The sequence below is a fragment of the Rattus rattus genome, chromosome 10, assembly GCF_011064425.1.
Source record: "Rattus rattus isolate New Zealand chromosome 10, Rrattus_CSIRO_v1, whole genome shotgun sequence".
Classification (NCBI taxonomy): Eukaryota; Metazoa; Chordata; class Mammalia; order Rodentia; family Muridae; genus Rattus; species Rattus rattus.
In genome coordinates, this window is record NC_046163.1 from 20,715,559 (window position 1) to 20,739,447 (window position 23,889).

At 35.8% G+C, this 23,889-nt stretch overlaps 1 protein-coding gene across 1 annotated transcript in view; it reads left to right on the top strand.

The window, feature by feature from the left end:
• The window catches only part of Kcnt2 (potassium sodium-activated channel subfamily T member 2), a 267,014-nt gene that overhangs the window by 209,348 nt on the left and 33,777 nt on the right, over positions 1–23,889 (top strand). Inside the window, exons 19-20 of the mRNA XM_032915567.1 lie at positions 8,939–9,022; positions 10,053–10,181. Coding sequence (XP_032771458.1) covers positions 8,939–9,022; positions 10,053–10,181 — 213 coding nt within the window. The remainder of the gene's footprint in view (positions 1–8,938; positions 9,023–10,052; positions 10,182–23,889) is intronic.

A 23,889-nucleotide genomic window follows, 5' to 3' on the forward strand; every position in this document is an offset into this window, starting at 1 on the left:
TTGAGTTGGAATTTTTATGGGGATCACATTGAATCTTCAGATTGCCTTTGGCAAGATGGCCATTTTTACAACGTTAATCCTGCCAAACCATAAGCATGGAATGCCTTTCCATCTTCTGAGGTCTTCTTCAACTTCTTTCTTCGGAGACGTGAAGTTCTTGCCATACAGATCTTTTACTTGCTTGCTTAGAGTCACACCAAGATATTTTATATTATTTCTGACTGTCGATGCCTGCACCTACAGGGCACCAAGAACTGGGCGTAAACCTGCAGGATTAAAAAAATAAACAAACGCAGGTTATTCATGTTAAGCAAGAAAAGCCAATTCTATAGCTTTATTTACCAAATATATACACCAAGTTGACCAGGTGGAACAATCTGGGAAGCACAGTGGGAAACCCCGGCTTAAGGCTTCAGTAATAAAAGACAGAATACATGCCCCAAATTTACTGGGGAGAAATCCAGGAAGACCAGACTAAATCCCAAAAACAAAAGACTCAGAAGACAAAAGTCAGGAATGAATTGACCATCACCCAGGTGTTTCACTACCGGACTAGACTGCTCTTTATTAGGAACAAAAGGCTTCCACATGCATCAGCAGGGCTCAGCAGGGGTCAAACCCTGCAAGGGATCCAGAAGGCTCTGACAAGGGGGTCAAACACTGCAGGGAACTCAGGAGGGTGTGACAAATCCCCTTATTTTATTTTATTTTTTTTTATTAAGCAAGTCCCCCTATATTAGTTTTTAAGCAGTGCCTATCTTAGGTCACTTTGGGATATCAAACTTCTTTCCCGTCTCTGGAAAAATTCTGCCAGTCTTAGAATTTCCTGTCTTAGGTGAGACTTGGTCCCAGAGAGTTGCCCATCCTTGACTAACTGCTTCTCCTAAAGGTTGAGCCCAATTTGGGCAGAGGGTTTGTCTCCTACCAAGGAGAGCAACACCTGCTTAGTTGTTGCCCAGGACTGGGAATGTTGTTTGCGCATGTGGTAAGAAGCACAAAGCCGACTACTGTGGCACCCTAGGGCCAAAATGTGGAGGGCTGTAAGGCCAGGGGCCATTGTCAAGCTGTTCCTGTACTGAAATTTAGAATTCCCAAACATCAGCAAGTACTCCAGAAAGTTTACACACTGTGCTTGCCTAACAATAGATTGGGGGAGGGCAATTCCAGACACTGCAGAAACAGTGGGGGCAGCAGCAATGGCTGCTACAATAGCAGCGAAGATGCCAAAGTCTTTCCCATGACAGTTCAGGATTGGCCATGCTTCTTCGGAAAAACCTGCAGACAATGGAACTATGCCTAAGATCCGCACAACCAGGGCAGAGTTCCCCGGTCTCCAGCAGCTTCACGCAGATGGCATTCCTGCCAAGCCACATACTGCAAAATGGCAACACCAGTCACGGTGGTAACAGTCACTGGGGGAATGAGGAAGGGCAGAGGTAACGGCTGGAGATCTGTCTTCTCGTCCCGCATGCAGGGATGCACTGAGGTGGGATGGGACATGCAGTGGCAGTAACGATGACTGCAGCCGTGCCAAAATCTTCAAAATGGCACAAGGTGAGGGGGAATCCTCCATCTTCATCCAAGGGCACAGAAATGATTCCAGGGACCCGAACCATGAGAGTTGAATCTTCATGCTCCCAGCATCAGCATGTTTCAGCATCCACTCTGGCAGCTGGCACACTCCTGCAGCATCCTGTAGGAAAAACACAAACATGCCCTCTTCCCCATATAAAATACCTGAACAGGATCATTCCATATGCCAATATGTGGAGCCTTCCATTTCACCTAGGCAGAAGTATGCCTAGTTGTAGGGTGCCATAAACACTCAGAGAGTTCCTTGGCATCCAAATTTTAAAATTTAAAATAAAAAGAGCATTATTTAAATAATTTTATAGCAATAAAGGGATATAACGCCCCCTTTTTTTTATTAAAATATTGTTTATAAGTCCTTGAGGATTAACACTATTATGTGATACTGAAAGAAATTGAGGTCACTGAGGACTTGTATTTATAATTTGACTTGTATACCAAATTATCGTCTCCAGCATTATTGTTCTGGTGATATAAAGAATGAGATTGTTTGACTAATTGTTCCTATGTAATCTGCCTGGTATCATTGTCTTCCCTGGCTAAGGGGTCCAGGCAATCCAGTTTGAGTTCTTAAATGGCCTATAAAGGAACAGTACTTAGTGCTCTTAACCACTAAACCATCTTTCTAGCCCCTTACAAGTTTATTTACCTAAACACTAAGCATTAATTAGAAATGCCAAATCCTGTAAATATTGTCTAGATTCAGCCTTACTTAGAAATCCCTGAGCTGGCAGGGTGAGGCTGGGAGTTGAGAGTGAGCAAATGGAGTCTTCCTCTTTTTGTGAGGGTGTGTTATCAACTCCATTACCATTTCCAAATTATATATGTAGCCTTTTCATTAGATGAACCACCTATAAATACTGTAAGTGCATTTTTGCCTGCATGCACAAATTTACAGGAAATACAAAGGCATGCACAGAGTAAAATTATCAATTTTGCCTGAAAATTTTGTATATGTAATAGGCCAAATATCAGTATTTTGTAATAACCAATTTAATTGCTGTTTGGAATAAGGTACGTTTCACCAGGCTTCTTTTTAAAATTCTTCCATGACTCTATCTTACAATTCTGTATTAACACAACGACAACTTTAACTCCCCTGAAGATACAAAAAAAGGCTTAAGTCCTCTGGTAAGGGGAGGTACTTGGCAAATTAATATATCCTTAGAAGCTTAAAATTAGTTTCAAATACTAAAAGTAATACTGAATCTTTTCTGGAGCAACAGCTACTCCCCAAATATTAAAGCTCATTGTGAGAGCAAAGGTTTGCAGAAAAAATTTCCATAGACACTGAAAGATTCAAAGTCCTAACTTCTTACATTGGAGCAGTGACAAAATTACATAATATAGGGCTATTAGCAATTCTTTTGTAAAACTTTTCAATGATAACACTTCATGACTTCTCTAAAATTATAAGCAAGCTCACTAAATGAAAACCTTTCACAATCACCACAATGTAAAGAAACAGCATAAAAACAACCCTCTAAATCTATCTTGAAATGGCAGTTGGTGTAAACAAACACACTGTAATGTTCTCACAAGTTCCACAGCCTCACCAATCCCTTGTAAATCCTGTAACAATCTCTACCTGTTTGATTTTTTTCTTAATTACAAATAAGTTTGAGTTAGCCAATGTAACACTGGCAATCCTTCACCACAATCTTAGAGTTCTCCTTATAACACCAGAGCACAACCACAACTTTGGAAAGCAAAACTCAACCTCCAACAAATAATCTAGCCTCCAACATCCAGTCTCTCCAAAACACCGAATCTATCCTTCATGCTACAAAGTTTGACTGCTAATTCCTACATATGATTGCACTATGGTGCAGTTTCCAATACCTCAACAAAGAGACATTGCCCTAAATTCTTTTAGAAGCCTGGTTTCTAGGATAAGAATTCCATAAAAATATTATCCCAATTTAGACCTGTTTCCCTGGGTTGGCTTATGCCACATGTTGTCTAGAATGACTACATCCAAATTACCAGTTTTAAGCCAACTTTCTGTTACCGATGTTACAATTTTTTAACCATATAGAATAACTTAAAAGCCAATAGTCTATAACAAAGACATGTATACATTTAAAACCAATCAGAAACAAAAATGAAGTGGCTACACATATCTTTAATATTTAGACCAAAAACCATTTTTACTTTTTCTAGCTGTGATTTTAAGAGAAGCACCTTGTCACCTGCTAAGTCCAATAATAAGTCAGGGATTTTTCTAAGAGAAACAGCCATCAGCTCCCTTACCATAGAAGCTGAGGAGCTGCTGGTGTCTTTAAGATCAGCTCGTGCAGACACTCATCCCCCCAGGCAGCTTCTCCAGCTGACCTAGGCTCCTAGCTACAGGTGCAGGACTCCAAGGGCCTATTGAAACTTTTTTTTTTAATTCCCTTTATTGAAATGAGTTAAAACCAAATCAAGGTGTGAACGACCAGCAGATAAAGTTTTTACCATTTTTTTTCCTTTTAAACATGAAATATAAAACATTTAAGCAACAAGAAACAAAAACCACAGACATAAACTGACAGACATGGACAGCTTGGTGCACCAAGGACAGACAATAGACATAGAGGGAAAGAACTAGATGGTGTCCCACCAAAGGGACCCAGATATCCTACCTATGGAACCCAGAACCAGAAATAAGCATTTCTCCAATAGGAGCCAGAAGAGAAGTAGGACGTCTCCTGCCTTCCTTCTGACCCTACGAGAACTCTGAAAAAGTTTTTCTCTTTCTTCAAAGCATCCATGGAGAGTCCATGAGGACTGTTTTTTCCAAACCCATTCTCTCTCATTTCTAGGGTGTAAATTTTCTCTAGTCAGGGTCCAAAGGCTAAAACATAACTCTAAAAGAAGACATATGCAAAAATACTTTACCATTACCTTGTCCCCTTTTTATTACAAGTTTTAGTCAGCTAGCCCAAATCACGGAGGCCTTTTCTAGCCCATCTTACCCCAATACGTCCCTGCTTCTTCGCAGGCTGGCTTCCCAGGACGTCCCGTCAGGAGACTTTCTCTTTCCCAATCTCAGTAGGACCTCCATTTGTTGATCCCCACACTGATAAGGCACTGAGAACTGGGCGTAAGCCTGCAGGATTAAAAAATAAACAAACACAGGTTATTCATGTTAAGCAAGGAAAGCCAATTCTGTAGCTTTATTTACCAAATATATACCCCAAGTTGACCAGGTGGAACAATATGGGAAGCACAGTTAGAAACCCAGGCTTAAGGTTTTGGTAACAAAAGACCATGCCCCAAATTTACTGGGGAGAAATCCAGGAAGACCAGGCTAAATCCCAAAAACAAAAGACTCAGAAGACAAAAGGCAGGAATGAATTGACCATTGCCCAGGTGTGTCACTACCAGGCCAGGCTGTTCCTTTGTTAGGAACAAAAGGCTTCCACATGCAGTGGCAGGGCTCAGCAGGGATCAAACCCTGCAAGGGACCCAGAAGGCAGGTGAAACACTGCAGGAGACCCAAGAGGCTGACTGTTTTCATGGGTGTCATTGCCTTGATTTCTTTCTCAGCCTGTTTATTCTTGAGTTAATTTTATTTCTAGTCAGTTTGCTGAAGTTGTTTATCAGGTTTAGGAGTTCTCTGGTGGAATTTTGGGGTCACTTATGTCATCTACTCTGCAAATAGTGATATTTTACTCCTAATTTGTATCCCTCTTGATTTCTTTTTGATGTCTAATTGCTCTGTCTAGGAGTTCAAGTAATATAGTGAAGAGGTAGGGAGAGTGGGCAGTCTTGTCTAGTCTCTGACTTTAATGAGATTGTTTCAACTTTCTGTACATTTACTTCTATATTGGCTACTAGTTTGCTGTATATTGCTTTTACTCTGTTTAAGTATGGACCTTAATTTCCTGAACTTTCCAATACTTTTTTACTGAGAGGTGTTGAATTTAGTCAAATGCTTTCTCAGCATCTAATGAAATAAGCGTGTGTTTTTGAGTTTTTTTATACTGTGGATTATGTTGATAACTTTTCATATATTTCTCTGGGATGAAGTCTCCTTGATCATGGTGGATGATCATTTTGATGTTTTTGGATTCCGTTTGCAAGAATTTTATTTAGTATTTTTGCATCGATATTCATAAGGAAAATTTGTCTGAAGTTCTCTTTTTTTGTTGAGTCTTTGTGTTTAGATGTAAGCATAATTGTGGCTTCAAAGAACAAGTTTGTTAGTGTTCCTTCTGTTTCTATTTTGTGGAATAATTTGAAGAGTACTAGTATTAGGTCTTCTTTGAAGGTCTGATAGAATTCTGCACTAAACCCTTCTAGTCCTGGGCTCTTTTTGGTTGGGAGAATTTTAATAACTGCTTCTATTTCTTTAGGAGTTATGGAACTGTTTAGATTACTTATCTGATCCTTATTAAACTTTGCTATCTGGTATCTATATACAAAATTGTCCATTTCCTCTAGATTTTCCAGTTTAGTTGAGTATATGCTTTCATTCTGATGATTTTTTTTTTAATTTCCTCAGATTCTATTGTTATGTCTCCCTTTTCCTTTCTGATTTTGTTAATTTGGGACACTGTCTCTGTGCCCTCTGGGTCCTTTTCTCAAAGGACCAGCTCCTGGTTTGGTTGATTGTCTGTATAGTTCTTTTTGTTTCCACTTGGTTGGTTTATCCCTGAGTTTGATTATTTCCTGCAGTCTACTCCTCTTGGGTATATTTGCTTCTTTTTGTTGTGGTGCTTTCAGATGTGCTATCAAAGTGTGGTCCTCAGAGCTATGAATTTTCTTCTTTGCACTGCTTTTATTTTGTTCCCTAGGTTTTGTTGTGCATTTATTTTCATTAAATTCTAAAAAGTCTTTAATTTCTTTCTTTATTTCTTCCTTTAGCATCTCTAACAGCAAAAATAACAGGAAACAACAATCACTGGTCCCTAATATCTGTCAACATCATTGGACTCTATTCCCCAATAAAAAGAAAAAGACTAACAGAATGAATAGGTAAAAGAGAACCCAGCATTTTGCTGACTACAGGACATACACCTCAATGACAAAGACAGACACTACCTCAGAGTAAAAGGCTGGAAAAAATCTTTCCAACCAAATGGTCCCAAGGAATAAGGTTGAGTAACCATTCTAATATTGAATAAAATATTCATTCATCTAAAAGATATCAAAATAAATAAGAAAGGAGACTTCATACTCATCAAAGGAAAAATCTTACCAAGATGAACTCTCAATTCTGAATATCTATGTTGCAAATGCAAGGGCACCCATACTCATACAAGAAACTTTACTAAAGCACAAAGCACACATTGCACCTCATGCAATAATAGTGGGAGACTTCAATATCCCACTCTCATTCGTGGACAGATCATGAAAACTGAAACCTAATAGAGACACAGTGATACCATCAGAATTTATGAAGCAAATGGATTTGACAGATATCTGTAGAACTTTTCATAGTAAAACAAAAGAATATACTTTCTTTTCAGCACTTCATGGTACCTTCTCCAAAATTAAACATATCATTGGTCACAAAATAAGTCTCAAAGATACAATAAGATTGAAATAGTTCCATGCATTCTATTAGATCACTACAGACTAAGGCTGGTTTTAATAACATCAAAAATGACAGAAAGACCACATACACATGAAAACTGAGACTTCCTTTTTCAAAGCAATTAATCTAAATCTCTTCACTTTAGCCTCAGGCAGACTCTTTGGACAATGGCAAAAAGCAGCCACATTTTTTCCAAAATAACACAAAAATATTCTCTAGGTCACATATTGAAATTCTCCACTGAAACCTCTTTGGCCTGGTCCGCACAATTTAAATCACTCTCAGCAACACAGTCTTCCATATTCCTACTAGGATAGCCTATTAAGCTTCATTTAAACCAATTCCACTGCTGTCCAAATCCAAAGTCCCCAAAATTCACATTCTTCCAAACAAAAGCATAGTCAGGCCTATCACAGCAATACCCCAGTCCCTGGTACCAACTGCTGATTATTTAGGGTTTCACTGCTGTGAACAGACACCATGACAAAGGCAAGTCTAATAAAAGTAAACATTTAATTGGGGCTGGTTTGCAGGTTCAGCGGTTCAGTCCATTATCATCATGGCAGAAACATAGCAGCATCCAAGTAGGCATGCTGCAGAAGGAGCTGAAAATTCTACATCTTCATCTGAAGGCTTCTAGTGGAAGACTGACTTCCAGGCAGCTAGGATGTGGGTATTAAAGCCCACACCAACAGTGACACACCTATCCAATAAGCCCACACCTCCACGTACTGCTATTCTCTGGGTCATGCTTATTTAAACCATGACAGAGACCCACATGTTACAACTTACCATAGTTGTCCTATCAGTTCCACAGGCACTCTGTGGCAACGTGCACACATACTCATACATTGGAACATAGATAAATAAACAAATAGGCAAATAACTATATAAATTTAACATTTTAAGATCAGAATTATACAAGAGTTAGCTTTATGCTTCCTGTTTTAATCCACTACATACTGTATCTGTCTGTATGTCTATGAGTATGACTAGGAGAAACTCCCTACAATAAAATAACTTATTTGTTGGGTTAGATTCACTTCTAGTTTGGAAACTTAAAAATATTCTAGCTACAAATTATTTTACTATTTGTTTGTAAGATTGTTAATGAGAGGACTTCAAAGTGAGCAAATTCGAGAAAATAATTTCTGTCTTTTAGGACTTTTGGTTGTCTATAATGACATCTGAATTGTTGGTAATTATTTTCTTTCCTATTGTTGGTGCTGGGATTAGACACCAGAACCTTGTGCTCCTAGCAATGACTTTTGTTGAGGGAATCTCTACAAGCTTGTTAATATTATAATTTATTTTTCTGTTATTAAGTGATACACACTATTATTTTAAGAAAATATAATCATCTTTTTTTAAAGACTGTCTATTTTGAGAAGGAATAGTTTTGGAAAGAATATATGCAATAAAAATAATAAAGGAAGTATAAAATAAATTTTATTTTACCATTGAGCAGTTTAATCTTAGGGAAAAGACTAATTGAAATATTTTAAAGCATTTATTTCAAAAATTATTAATTTGACCACTTTATTTCAAGAAGAGATATTTTCTTTGTTTTAAACTATATAACATGTTAGCATCACCCCAATCTCAGCACATGTATTATCTCAAAATAGCATGTGTTTTATATATTAATTTATAATTGGCTTAACTATAAATGCTATATTAAAAGTGGAGATGTATTTTAATCTCATTTTATAAGACTCACTGAGATGCTAGAAATAATTTTCCAGAAACATTTATGTGTTCATACTCCCCAGGCTTCTATGTATCTCACATGTATAATGTATACATATTTTGCTTATATTGCAGTCATTTGTGAAAGATTATATGATTTCTATCACCAGACTTCTTTTGGGACTGGACACCATACCAGGATCGGGGTTTCTTTGTTCAGTAAGTTAATCGTGTCTGGAAGAGGACAGAATTCTGATAGAAGGTTTGATTGGAGCACCTACCATGTGCTTTTGGTGACTTGTTTATAACCAAATTTATTTACTCATGTTTGTCTAAAATGTTGATCTGAGATGTTTTTCTAATTCATTAGGCCCTGATATTATATGTTTTCTTTGTGGCTCAAGCATTATAATTAAATTGTTACAGAAAACGTTCTATGCAAAACCAAACAAAGGTTCTCATTGTTGATGTTGTTTTCATTATCAGTTTGACAATGAGAAGTCCAAGTCTTGGATGCTACACTGTCCATGAGCATAATAATTCTGGCATTCAACCCTGTATCTTTCTGAGACAGGGTCCTGTTACATTCTTCCGACTGTCTTAATATTCTGGAATCAAGGAATACTCCACTAAAGCCCTTTCAAATTTTAGTGAGACTAGCCCTGTGGTATTGCACGTGGTTCAAACATGCTATTTTGTAGACGTGTGTAATAAGTAGAATACTGGTTCGAGATACACAAGAACCTGTGTGGGAGAAGAACCTTGGCTTCCTGCCTGGAACTCTGTGCTCCTTCTACAACAACTTTGCTTCTGTACATGTAGGAACACTGGGGCAAGTGAATGGGACTTTTATTATTAGATTCTGCACCTTGCTATTTTTTCTTTTTTGCTTTATATTCTCTATTCCCTAAATATCCACATCAGTTGTGCTATTACATCATCTTGAAGGTTTTCAAAGTTTACAGATTTCCCAGATCTCTGCCAGTGTTGTTTTGCCTACTTTTATTGGATCAATAAAATGCTATGCTGGCCCAGATTGAATACTTAACGTTTCATGGCTTTGGATGAGTTCTCAGGATAAGCTGAGATAGAGTAAAATAATTAAACATAATAAGTGAATTAGGTTTTATGAAATACTACTTTGAGATTTCAGAATGTATATTGACGGGGTTTTTAAGAAGAGAAAAAATGATCACTGGGGTTTTTATTCTTAAACATTGATTGTGTGATTCATTCATATGCATTATAGATGAAAATTACTGAAGATGACTTGTGGATAAGAACGTATGCCAGACTCTATCAGAAGCTGTGTTCTTCTACTGGAGATGTTCCTATTGGGATCTACAGAACAGAATCTCAGAAGCTAACTACATCTGAGGTTTGAAACTCTGAAAGTCTTTTTTGCTGTGATGTTTACTATGATGAATATAGTCATACATAACCATGAAGACTGATTTCATGCAAATGCGAGTGAAAGTGAAAAGGAGTTCTATATAAATGCCTAGAGTATGTTTTCGGTAGCTAAAATCTCAACTGTTTCACAAAGTACCTTTAGAAGGCTTTCCGGCATGGTAAATATTAGGTTCCAGTCTTTTTTTCCCCCTCTAGATCCAAGATTAGCCATTTCTAGAATTTTAAAGAATCAGAATAATTTAAGTCAGCCTGAGGTTCTGAGATAAAAGCAAGTCTTCTGTGAACCATCTACGTTTCTAATGTATTCCTAGACTGCACACAGTAGCTTTTAGAAGAAAGCAAAGCAGGAAATCTCATTAAGCACTAAAATGCATGTTCCTCTGTCTCTTCTTTGAAAATGTATGTGAAACTATAAGAAAAGTCTAAGAACAGTGCCTGATTTTCTAGAAAAAAAGAGTGATTTTATTGGGTACTAGAACCTATTCATACAGAAGGAATAATTTTGATGATCACCTGCCATTGAAAATACATCTGTACTTTAATTTTATCACCTCTGTGGTTACAGGTGATTTCTATACTATTAGGAAAATCCATCTCCTAAATTAGATTATGCTGTGACATAAAGTTTTTAGATAAATATACAACACACACCACACACACACACACACACACACACATATATATATATGTATATATATATATGTATATGTGAATATAAACCTTGATTTATATCCTTGAAGTGTTTCCTTTCAAATTTTCCGATGTTATTGCAAATCACAGATATTTTGGCTAGTTTTTTTTTCCTCTTGTGCAAAATCACCCTAGGCATTGGGCTCCAATCAATGATATTTATTTTAGTTATCCAAATAGATTTATGACAAAAGTCAAATATTTTTCGTTCATATAGAAGAATTTTATTGTCAACATACAGTTAATAGGATAGAGTTTTGTTCTCATGTTGCATTATTATTATACTTTTACATAGATGGGTATTTTGGATATCTGAATGTTATTCAAGTTTTCTGAGATGTTGTGGGTGACTTCATTGTTGTTTCTGAGACATTAAAATATCTATGCCACCATCTCTACAGCTAAATTTAAGTTTTCATTTGAGCACAGACTCATAGGTTCAAGTCAGGAAAAGATATTTCAAATAAGAAACAATCAGTAGTAGCTGAGTGGAGAGGCACACAAGAAAGTCACATACATGGAATAGTTTGGCAAATATGGCTAAAGTGTTTAGATTAAATGCAAATATTGTTTGATTATACAGTAAAATATTAAAACAAGACACTTTTATGTATAAATAATTTAACATTTTCTTAGCTTGCTAATGCTTCCATTGAAGCATATCAGACATTCAATGACTTAAAAAATGGAAATGTTAATGGCTAGAAAGATGGTTCAGTAGTAAAGAGTTCATACTGCTTTTCAGAGGAAGGTCATATACTCCCGTACACACACACACACACACACACACACACACACACACACACACACACACAGTCATATACATAATAGAAATAGGAAAAGATTTTTGTAAGGAAAAGTTGATTCTGACATTCGAAAGGACTGGGAAGCCTAGAATGCAGACAGTACTAGGTTTGTTGTCTGTGGAAAGTCTGCTTGTGATTCTTGGCATTTGAGCAACATATCTTCTTAGGACAGAAGAAGCAAGGCACTCTGGGATCCTTAGAACTTTCATGACCTAATCACTGTCCAGCACTCTTATCTCTAAATACCTCTGGCTTACAATTTCACTTACTTTTAAAAAGTAGATTGCAAACATTTATTGCAATACAAATATTTCTCAGTTGGTTATGGAAATTTCAAAGAGGATTTCTGTAGACTTTTAATGTAGTTTTACCATTCTATAGGTTTTATGAGTTTAAATGTTGTAGTTGATTTCTTTGGTCAGACCACCCATATTCCTGTCAACCATTTTGTACTGTTGAAAATAAGCTCTGTTGTATACTGAATAACATGTTAAAATAGAGAAAGAATAGCTGAATATCTCTGTTGTTGTCAAAGAGTACTTAATTACATTTTAACTAATTCTATCTTTTACAAGTAAAATTCTCACTGAAATGCTTTTTTAAACCCTGTGCCTCCAATTTATGTATGTTTTTAAAACAAATGTCATTGTCAATATAAAAAGAAACTGATCTAAGCTGATGGATCCTGTTTTCCTACTTTTGAATGTAATTTATCATTTGATACATTTTATTTAATTGTTTATATTTCAGTTCTGTAGATAACACAAAGGTAGAGTATATTAAACATTCAACAACAGTTTACTGCCCAAAGTAACATTATTGTGTATGCAGCACACACTACCTACTACAGCTGAGTTGAATATTCTTTTTCAACATGAAAAGTCAAATACCAATCCATCATGTAAAGTGAAGTTTCATTCCTGGACACTTATTTTAAAAGTGAGTGTATTTCTTCTCATTCTCACTAGGAGATTATGTGAATATGATTGATGGATTATATATCCACAATCAATCATAATTTTACAGTTTGCAGGAGCATCTTTACAGTGAAGGAACACAGTTATGACATTGGGTTTAATGTGAAAAAAGGAATTAATTCTCTCTAATAAACACAAATAAAAAATGAATAGGTCTGAGGAATTGAAACCCACCATCATTTTTGTCCAGTGTCAGATGGTTCAACAACAACAAAAAACTTAGGTGATCAAATAAGTTGTACAGATTAAATGCCAGTTTTCTCTAAGTAAAACCTCAGAAGAGTTCCAGATTTTAGGAAATAGAATTTTCATTTAGTTTTTGAATTAAAGGGTTTGTTATGATCTTTTTGAGATCACAGGAAGACTTCTGCCATGGTTCTAAAAGCTTCCGTTGTCTTTTCTATGATGCAGACCTAATCAGTAAGTCCAAAGCACCAAGCAATGCATAGCACACATAACAGAGGCAAGAACAGAAAGCTGTCACACTGATTCCCTTAGGGTAAATTATTCATGAGTGAATATAGAAGAAAATTTTAAGTAAAAATACATGACTTTAGTGAAATAATGCCTTTATCAACAATAAAATTATATTAATAAAATAAATGCCAGTCCATGTCTTCTATACTTCAGATTTTATTTAAACACAACTTTCTTGAATGTCAGTTCATACTGCTATCATTACCAACAATTAGTACATAATGTAATTGAATATTTAAAGTATTCTTTTTTCATGAAGTGTTTCAGTTATTTTACAGTCATGTATGTTAGTATCTGTTCTACTTATTCAATCTGAGAAAACAGAATATTCGGTAGACATTAAAAAAATCATACCTTATGCTTTACCTGACTTTGATCAAAAGCCTTACAATAAGTAAGCACATTATTGCATTATAAGTGTAATGTGCATATTTTGTCCATGTTACTATTTCATTAATGTATGGTCCAGTCACTGTCTAAACTGTATTTTGTGTATTTCTTTTCTCCTCCTTTGTGTCAGTCTCGAGAAATAGCATCTCAAGTAAGTACCTTCTGTTTGTCTCATTCCTCAGTGCTTTAATATACGAATTCAGGTGTATTAAAGAAATTGGCTATGAAAGACTACATTCAGAATTTCATAATGAGAGATTCACACATGCACTTTTTCACATTAATATATTTTTATTTTCACATAGAAGATTGCAAAAAATGTTACATTTTGTCTTTAGACTGCATTTGCTAATCCACTTCAGGCATTATTTAAGAATTTCAGGAAATCAGTTCCATAAATGCTATAGTTAACACGAAGAAATTAATGACCATAGTTACAGAAGTCACATACTTCTTTGCCTTTGTGTGATTTATTAAATTCTTAGTCTGTACTGAAAGGACTGTGCTGTTTAATTAGTCAGTCCTAAGAGGTGGACTTTAAGATACAAGCTGAACCCCATTTTTAACAGGGTTATTTAGCTCTCTGGAGTCTAACTTCTTGAGTTCTTCATATATTTTAGATATGAGCCCTCTATCAGATGTAGGATTGGTAAAGATCTTTTCCCAATCTGTTGGTTGCCATTTTGTCCTAATGACAGTGTCTTTTGCTTTACAAAAGCTTTGCAGTTTTATGAGGTCCCATTTGTCGATTCTTGATCTTAGAGTATAAGCCATTGGTGTTTTGTTCAGGAAATTTTCTCCAGTGCCCATGTGTTTGAGATGCTGCCCTAGTTTTTCTTCTATTAGTTTGAGTGTATCTGGTTTGATGTGGAGGTCCTTGATCCACTTGGACTTAAGCTTCATGCAAGGCAATAAGAATGGGTTAATTTGCACTCTTCTACATGCTGACCTCCAGTTGAACCAGCACTATTTGTTGAAAATGCTATCTTTTTCTCATTGGATGGTTTTAGCTCCCTTGTCAAATATCAAGCGACCATAGGTATGTGGTTCATTTCTGGGTCTTGAATTCTATTCCAGTGACCTATCTGCCCATCTCTGTGCCAATACCATACAGTTTTTATCACTATTGGTCTGTAATACTGCTTGAGGTCAGAGATTCCTCCAGAAGGTCTTTTGTTGTTGAGTATAGTTCTCAATATCCTTGATTTTTTCTTATTTCAAATGAATTTGTTAATTGCTCTTTCTAACTCTATGAAGAACTGAAATGGAATTTTGATGGGGGATTGCATTGAATCTGTACATTGCTTTTGGCCAAATGGCCATTTTTCTATATTAATCCTGCTAATTCATGAGCATGGGAGGTCTTTCCATCTTCTGAGATCTTCACATTCTTTCTTCAGAGACTTGAAGTTCTTGTCATACAGATCTTTCCTTAGTTTGCTTAGAGTCACACCAAGGTATTTTATATTGTTTGGGACTATTGTAAAGGGTGTCATTTCTCTAATTTCTTTCTCAGCCTGTTTATCCTTTGAGTAGAGGAAGGCTACTGATTTGTTTGAGTCAATTTTATACCCATCCACTTTGCTGACGTTGTTTAGAAGGCTTAGTAGTTCTCTGGTTGAACTTTTGGGATCACGTAAGTATGATATCTTACCATCTGCAAGTAGTGATACTTTGACTTCTTCCTTTCCAATTTGTATCCCTTTCACCTCCTTTTGTCTGATTCTTCTGGCTAGGACTTCGAGTACTATATTGAGTAAGTAGGAGACAGTGGGCAGCCTTGTCTAGACCCTAATTTTACTGGACTGGCTTCAAATTTCTCTCCGTTTAGTTTAATTTTCTCTACTGGTTTGCTGTATATTGCTTTTACTATGTTTGGGTATCGGTCTTGAATTCCTGATCTGTCCAGGACTTTTATCATGAAGGGCTGTTGAATTTTGTCAAATACATTCTCAGCATTTAATGAAAGATAATGTCATTTTTTTCTTTGAGTTTGTTTATATAGTGGATTAAATTGATGGATTTCTGTATATTGAATCATACTTGCATCCATGGAATGAAACCTACTTGATCATGATGGATGATCACTTTGATGTGTTCTTGGGTTCAGTTTGCAAGAATTTTATTGAGTATTTTTGCATTGATATTCCTAAGGGAATTGGTTTGAAGTTCTCTTTATTTGCTGGGTCTTTTTGTGGTTTAGGTACTTCATAGAAGGAATTGGTTAGTGTTCTGTATGTTTCAATTTTGTGGAATAATTTAGACAGTATTGGTATGAGGTCTTCTATGAAGGTCTGATAGAATTCTGCACTAAACATCTGGTCCTGGGCTCTTTTTGGTTGAGAGACTTTTAATAACTGCATCAATTTCTTTAGGAGTTATGGGTTTGATTAGTTGGTTTATCTGATCCTGATTTAACTTTGGTACCTCATATTTGTCTAGTTAGTTGTCCATTTCCTCTAGACTTTCCAGTTTTGTTGAACATATGCTTTTGCAGTAGGATCTGATGATTTTTTGAATTTCCTCAGATTCTGTTGTTTTGTCTCCCTTTTCATTTCTGCTTTTGTGGATTTGGATACACTCTCTGATCTCTGCTTAGTCTGACTAAGGGTATATCTGTCTTGTTGAGCTCAAAGAACCAGCTCCTCATTTTCTTGATTCTTTGTATAGTCCCTTTGTTTTACTTGCTTGATTTCAGCCCTGAGTTTGATTATTTCCTGCCCCTACTCCTCTTAGGTGTATTTGCTAACTTTCAGGTGTGCTGTCAAGTTGCTAACATATGCTCTCTCCTATTTCTTTTTGGAGGCACTCAGACTATGATTTTTCCTCTTAGCACTGGGTTCATTGTGTCCCATTAGTTTGGGATAGTTGTGCCTTCATTTTCATTAAATTCTCAAATGCGTGTAATTTTTTTATTTCCTACTTGACCAAGTTATCATTGAGTAGAGTGTTGTTCAACTTCCCTGTATATGTGGGCTTTCTGTTGTTTTTGTTGTTATTGAAGGTCAGCCTTAGTCCATGGTGATCTGACAGGATGCATCGGATTATTTCAAACTTCTTGTATCTGTTGAGGCCTGTTTTGTGATTGATTATATTGTCAATTTTGGAGAAGGTACCATGAGGTGCCAAGGTAAAGGTATATTCTTTTGGTTTAGGATGAAATATTCTATAAATATCTGTAAAGTCCATTTGTTTCATAACTTCTGTTAGATTTGCTAAGTCTCTGTTTAATTTTTGCTTCCACAATCTGCTTCCATTGATGAGAGTGGGGTATTGAAATCTCCTACTATTATCCTGTGAGGTACAATGTGTGCTTTGAGCTTTAGTAAGGTTTCTGTTGTGAATGTAGGTATCCTTGTATTTGGAGTATAGGTATTTAAGATTGGGAGTTCACCTTGGTGGATTTTTCCTTTGATGAATAGGAAATGTTGTTCCTTAACTTTTTTGATAACTTTTGGTTGAATGTTGATTTCTTTCGATATTAGAATAAATCTAGCCCAGCTTGATTCTTCAGACCATTTGCTTTGAAAGTTGTTTTGCAGCTTTTTACTCTGATGTAGCATCTGTGTTTGTCTCTGAAGTGTGTTTCCTATATGCAGCAAAATGCCTGGTCCTCTTTAAATATACAGTCTGCTAGTCTATGTCTTTTTATTGGGGAATCGAGTCCATTGATTTTAAGAGATATTAAATTAATCGTGATTGTTGTTTCCTGTTATTTTTATTGTTAGAGTTGGAATTCTGTTTGCCTGGCTCTCTTCCTTTGGTGTCATCACAAGGAGATTACTTTCTTGCTTTTCCTAGAGTGTAGTTTCCCTCCTTGTGTTGGAGTTTCCCATCTATTCTGTAGGGCTGGATTTGTAGAAAGTTATTGTGTAAATTTGGTTTTGTCGTGGATTATCTTGGTTTCTCTTTCTATATTAATTTAGATTTTTGCTGGATACAGTAACCTGGGTTGGCATTTGTGTCCTCTTAGGGTCTGTATGGCAACTGCCGAGGATCTTCTGACTTTCATAGTCTCTGGTGAGAAGTCTGGTGTAATACTGATAGGTCTTCATTTATATGTCACTTGATATTTTTCCCTAACTCCTTTTAATATTCTTTCTTTGTTTTGTGCATTTGGTGTTTTGACTTTTCTGTGATGGGAGGAATTTCATTTCTGGTCCAATCTATTTTGAGTTCTGTAGGCTTCTTGTATACTTATGGGCATCTGTTTCTTTAGGTTAGAGAAATTTTCTTCTATAATTTTGTTGAAGATATTTACTGAGCCTTTAAGTTGGGAGTCTTCACTCTCTTCTATACCTGTTATTCTTAGGTTTGATCTTTTCACTGTGTCCTGAATATCATGGATGTTTTGTGCTAGGAGCTTTTTGCATTTTAAGTATCTTTGATAGTTGTGGCACTGTTTTCTATGGTTTCTTCTGCCCCTGAGATTCTCTCTTCTATTTATTGTATTCTGTTGGTGATGTTTGCATCTATGACCCCTGATCTCTTCCCTAGGTTTCTATCCCCAGGTTTGTCTCCCTTTGTGCTTTCTTTATTGTTTTTTATTTCCATTTTTCAATCCTGGATGGTTTTGTCTATTTCCTTCAAATGTTTGGTTGTGTTTTCCTGCAATTCTATAAGGGATTCTTTAACAGATTTTTGTGTTTCCTCTTTAAGTGTTTCTATTTGTGTACTTGTCTTGTCCTGTATTTCTTTAAGGGAATTATTTATGTCCTTTTTAAAGTCCTCCATCATCATCATAAAATGTGATTTTAAATATGAATATTGCTTTTTCAGTTTGTTTGGAAAACCAGTATTTGCTTTGGCGGGAGAACTGGGTTCTAATGATCCCATGTAGTCTTGGTTTCTGTTGCTTAGGTTCTCAGTTGAGGAATATCAAATGGTTGAAAAGTACCTAAAGGAATTCTCAACATCCTTAGTCATCAGGGAAATGCAAATCAAAACAATCCTGAGATTCCACTTCACACCAATCAGGATGGCTAAGATAAAAAAAAAACCTCAGTGACAGCAGATGCTGGCAAGGATGTGGAGAAAGAGAAACACTCCTCCCCTCTGTTGTTGGTGGGAATGCAAACTTGTACAACCACTCTGGAAATCAGTCTGGAGGTTCCTCAGAAAATTGGACATTAAACTACCTGAGGACCCAGCTATACCTCTCTTGAGCATATACCCAAAAGATGCTTCAACATACAACAAAGACACATGCTCCACTATGTTCATAGCAGCCTTATTTTTAATAGCCAGAAGCTGCACAGAAGCCAGATGCCCTCCAACAGAGGAATGGATATAGAAAATGTGGTGTATCTACACAATGGAGTACTACTCAGTTATCAAAACAATGACTTCATGAAATTCATAGGCAAATGGAGTGAACTAGAAAATATCATCCTGAGTAAGGTAACCCAATCACAGAAAAACACACCTGGTGTGTACTCACTGATAAGTGGATGTTAGCCCCAAAGCTCGAAATACCCAAAATACATCCACACACCACATGAAGCTCAAGAAGAAGGATATTCAAAATGTGGATGCTTCACTTAATGGGGGAAGAAAAATATTCATAGGAGGGGATATGGAGGCAAAGTTCGGATCAGACTGAAGGAACAGCCATTCAGAGCCTGCCCCACATGTGGCTCATATATATACAGCCACTAAACTAGATAAGATTGATGAAGTTAAGAAGTGCATGCTGACAGGAACCATTTATAGGAGCATGTCAAATTCAGAGGTGAATGCCAGCAGCAAACCATTTAACTGAGAAAAGGACCCTCTTTGGAGGAATTAGAGGAAGGATTAAAAGAGCTGAAGGGGCTTGGAACCCCATAAGAACAACAATGCAAAACAACCAGAGCTCCCAGGGACTAAACCACTACCCCAAAAATATTTGTGGCCTGACCCGTGGCTCCAACTGCATGTGTAGCAGAGGATGGCCTTGTTGGGCACCAATGGAAGGAGAAGCCCTTGATCCTGCCAACGTTGGACCCTCAGTGTAGGAATGTCGGGTGGTGGGAGGGGGTAAATGGAGAGGGGTACACCCTTATAGAAGAAGGAAAGGGCATGGGATAAGGGGCTTATGTACAGGAAACTGGGAAAGGGAATGACATTTGAAATGTAAATAAAAAAATATTCAATAAAAAAAATTTAAAAAAGATACAATCTGAATTTTTAGGAAGACATTAAGTGTGAAAACATATATTAGTCAAATAATTTTTCTATCTGAAGATCGACATTATACAAATTAATTCTAAATTATATTAATATTTTATACTATTAATATGTATTATTAACTTATATAATAGAGGATGTTTCAAAATAATATAGTTTTAAAAGTCTTAAAACCTTGATATAGTTTGTTTTTCTTTTCAAATGCTAAGGATTATACAGATCTTCACTAGTTTCTGGATCTTGTGTTAAAGATATCTATGGATTAATAGCTAGAATTGAGAGTTCAGGCAAATAGACTTCAGGAGTTGCTTTACTTGCTGAGATGTATAATATTGAATCAAGGCTGTGTCTCTTGAATCTCTTTCTGAGCATTTCAAGTACACAATGCATTAATATAATAGATTCATTCACACTGCCTAATATAACATATCCAGAATGTATTCATTTGACACATAGTAATTTGTACCTTTACAAACACTTTCCACTTTTCCTCTCTCTCTCTCTCTTTCTCTCTCTCTCTCTCCCTCTCTCTCTCTCTCTCTCTCTCTCTCTCTCTCTCTCTCTCTCTCTCTCTCCCTTTTGTATTTCAGATTTGTTTATTTTACCTGCATAAGAGTTCTTCCTGCATGTATGTATATACATATGTGTGCCTGGTGTGTATAGAGGTCGGGAAAGGGAAACAGACCCTTGGACCTGGCGTTAGAGATGGTTGTGATCCACCAAGGGGATGCTGGGAATCAATCCTCTCCAAGGGCAACAAGTGATCTTAATCGCAGAGTCATTACCGCAGCCCAATTTCTCCATTTTTTATTCATGCTAGCACAATACTACTCTTTATTAAAATTCTGCCTTTTTTTAATACTAAGAAAACAACACGAGTAAACCTTGGCATTTTGTGCTAAGTGAAATGAATCCGCACACAGAAAAGCAGTATTGTTACTGAGATTTGAGACAAGGTACCTTGACCGAGATTCAAACTTTAAGATATGTCACAGCTGGATTTCATATTGACTTCTCCCTTCTCTTACAATCTGTTAAGAGGACAGCATTTACTTTGGGAATCGACATAAGATATGAGTCAAACTATATTACCGTTTTACAAAAACTTCATCTTTTTCTATACATTGGCTGAGAACAATTATCTATATGTTGTTGGATGTCTTTTTTTTTTTAATTTGCAGTAAGTCTTCTAATTCTTTATATGAGAAACATAGGCGTGATCATCTTGGCCAAAATCCTGTCTATCTTACCTTCCCCAAACAGAACAATACTTGCTGAGAGATGCTAGATGTATTCTCGGCAGGCTGAAAGCGCAATGGTAAGCAAAACATTTGTCAGAAAGCTGAGGTGAGGATTCAGACCCATTTGTACATTCACTGTGTCCTCCCTGTGAATTTGAAATGTTGAGATCTGCTTCTTTTCTTGTCTTACACAGAGCTTTAAGATAAATCCCATTTCCTTGCTCTATTAACACTAGACTAATCACATGTTTTGTTCTTCTTTCATGGTGAAGAATCATTAGTTCATATTAGCTGCCTAAAATTTCCAGTCAGATTTATTTCTGTGTTTTGAGCTTGTCTGCAGCCTAGTCATTTTCTGCTAGTGCTTCTGTCCTTGTTAATAGGTATCAGTCATTCGTCTCTTTATTCTGCATTGACCCTGGAATTAGATTTTCACTACGCCTTAAGTAGTTGTGTGCAAACTTGGAATATGATGAATGTGAAGCAGAAAGAAAAGGAAATTGGGAACATTTTACTTCTTTATAGGCTAAGATAAAAGAAATATGTCACTTGTTCAGGGTTAATTGTATGTAATTCTGTGACCAAGGTTATATAGCATATAGATCTTACATACTTATTTCAGTTGGTGAATTGTTTTTGAGTATATACTGCTGCCTTAGAGGATGCTCAAGTCAATACAATTAAATCTATGATACACAATTTATAAAATCAATATCTCTGTATTTTGAAAAATGCCATAGTGTTCAACAGATGTTGAGTTTAATAATGTAAAGCATTTGACTCTATGGTATTATATATTTTGTTATTTTCTTTGATGTTTTAATTTTTTGTTTACAAGCAAAATATTAAAAATAAAGATATGTATCTAAGAGTATTTATTTTGGATATGTATAAATATAAGCAATGGATACAAGTGCAGCTCTATATTGTCTTATAAATTAAGATATGATTTATGAATCTTAGTTATTCATATATATTCATTAATGTGCATATATATTTATATATACGTATATCCCACAGATAAATAAAAATACAAAAACTTAGATTCATATACTCTGAGGCTGAGTTCATCTACAATTTTCTTTTTGATACCTTACAAAAGTTTTTTTGAATGTTTTTCTTACCTTTTATATTTATTTATCTGCGATTTTTCAACTCTATTGACTCACTGTCATATTCATTTCCATTGTCAGGAAACGCTTTGTCTTGGGGCTTATTTGAAGTTATGATGCCTGTCACTGCATGAAGTGATGGAAGGTATCTAATTTCATCAGAAAAACTATGTAAAAATAGTAAAACATGGAGAAAAATTGGTATAAATTAATTTATAAGTCAGTTATTATATTAAATATAAAAATATACCTTTCATAACACAAAACTCAAAAGAGTTGTGAAAATATTAAAAATCTTAATTCTCATATAGTAAAATTTGTTATTTTGAAATTTTAGTTCTTGGAGACCAGTGATTTATTGTGTGAATGGAAAGTGGATAACCTTTCCTTTCAAAGTTCTACCACAGGCAGTGCTATCATCTTAAACTGGTGACCTTTCTTTAATTCTATTTTGCCTTAGATCATTTTATAGACTGATACCACATACCAAAACTAAACTAAGAGCAGGTAAACTATGAAAACAGTCCCATACCGCCTAAGAAAATAGAAATGGTCAAGGCAGGTGCAGATGGTTTAGTGCAGAATTCTATCAGACACTCAAGGAAGAGCTAATACCAATACTCCTCAAACTATTCCACAAAATAAAAACAGGAACACAAGAAACCCTACCTTATTCATTTTATGAAGCCACAGTTACTCTGATACCTAACCACCCAAAGACCGAAAAAAGGAAGAGAACTTCAAGGTAAATTAATTATGAATATCAATGTAAAAATACTCAATAAAATTCTTGCAAACCAAATACAATAACACATGCAGCACAATGAAGTACGTTTCCTCCCAGGAATACAGGATGGGTCAGTATAAGCAGGTCCATCATCATAATCCACCATATAAGCAAACTTAAAGAAAAACAAATCACATGATCATCTCATTAGATGATGAAAAATAATTTGACAAAATCCAACATCCCTTTATGTTAAAAGTCTTGTAGAAATCAGAATTCAAGCCCACACTTAAACATAATAAAAGCAATAGATGGCAAACCAACAGCCAATATCAAATTAAATGGAGAGAAACTTGAAGCAACTCCACTAAAATCAGGCATAAGACAAGGCTACACACTCTGTCCCTATAAATTATATATAGTACTTGAAGTTATAGCTAGAGCAATTAAACAACAAAAGTCATCAAGGGGATACAAATTAGAAAGGAAGAAGTCAAGGTATCACTTTTTGTGGATGATATGATAGTATACATAACTACCAAAATTACACTGCACAACTCCTAGAGCTGATAACCTACTTCAAAAAAGTGACAGGATATAAAATTAACTCAAAGAAATCAGTAGCCTTCCTTTATACAAATGATAAGTAGGTTGAGAAAAAAATTAGAGAAACAATAACTTCATAATAGTCACAAATAGTATAAAATATTCTTGGTGTGACTCTTACCAAGCAAGTGAAAGAACTGTAGGACAAAATCTTCAAATCCATGAAGAAAGAAATTGAAGAAGAACTCAGAAGTGGAAAAATCTTTTCTGCTCATGAATTTGTAGGATTAATATAGTGAAAATTGCCACCTTAGCAAAACGCAATATACAGATTCAATGCAATCCTCATCAAAATTTCAACACAATTCTTCACAGATACGGAAAGAGAAATTCTCAATTTAATATGAAAAAACAAAATATCCAGGATAGCCAAAACAATTCTCAACATTTAAAGATCTTCTGGGGTAATCACCATCCCTGACCTCAAGCTGTACTACAAACCAATAGTGATCAAGATCACATGATATTAGTACAGAGAC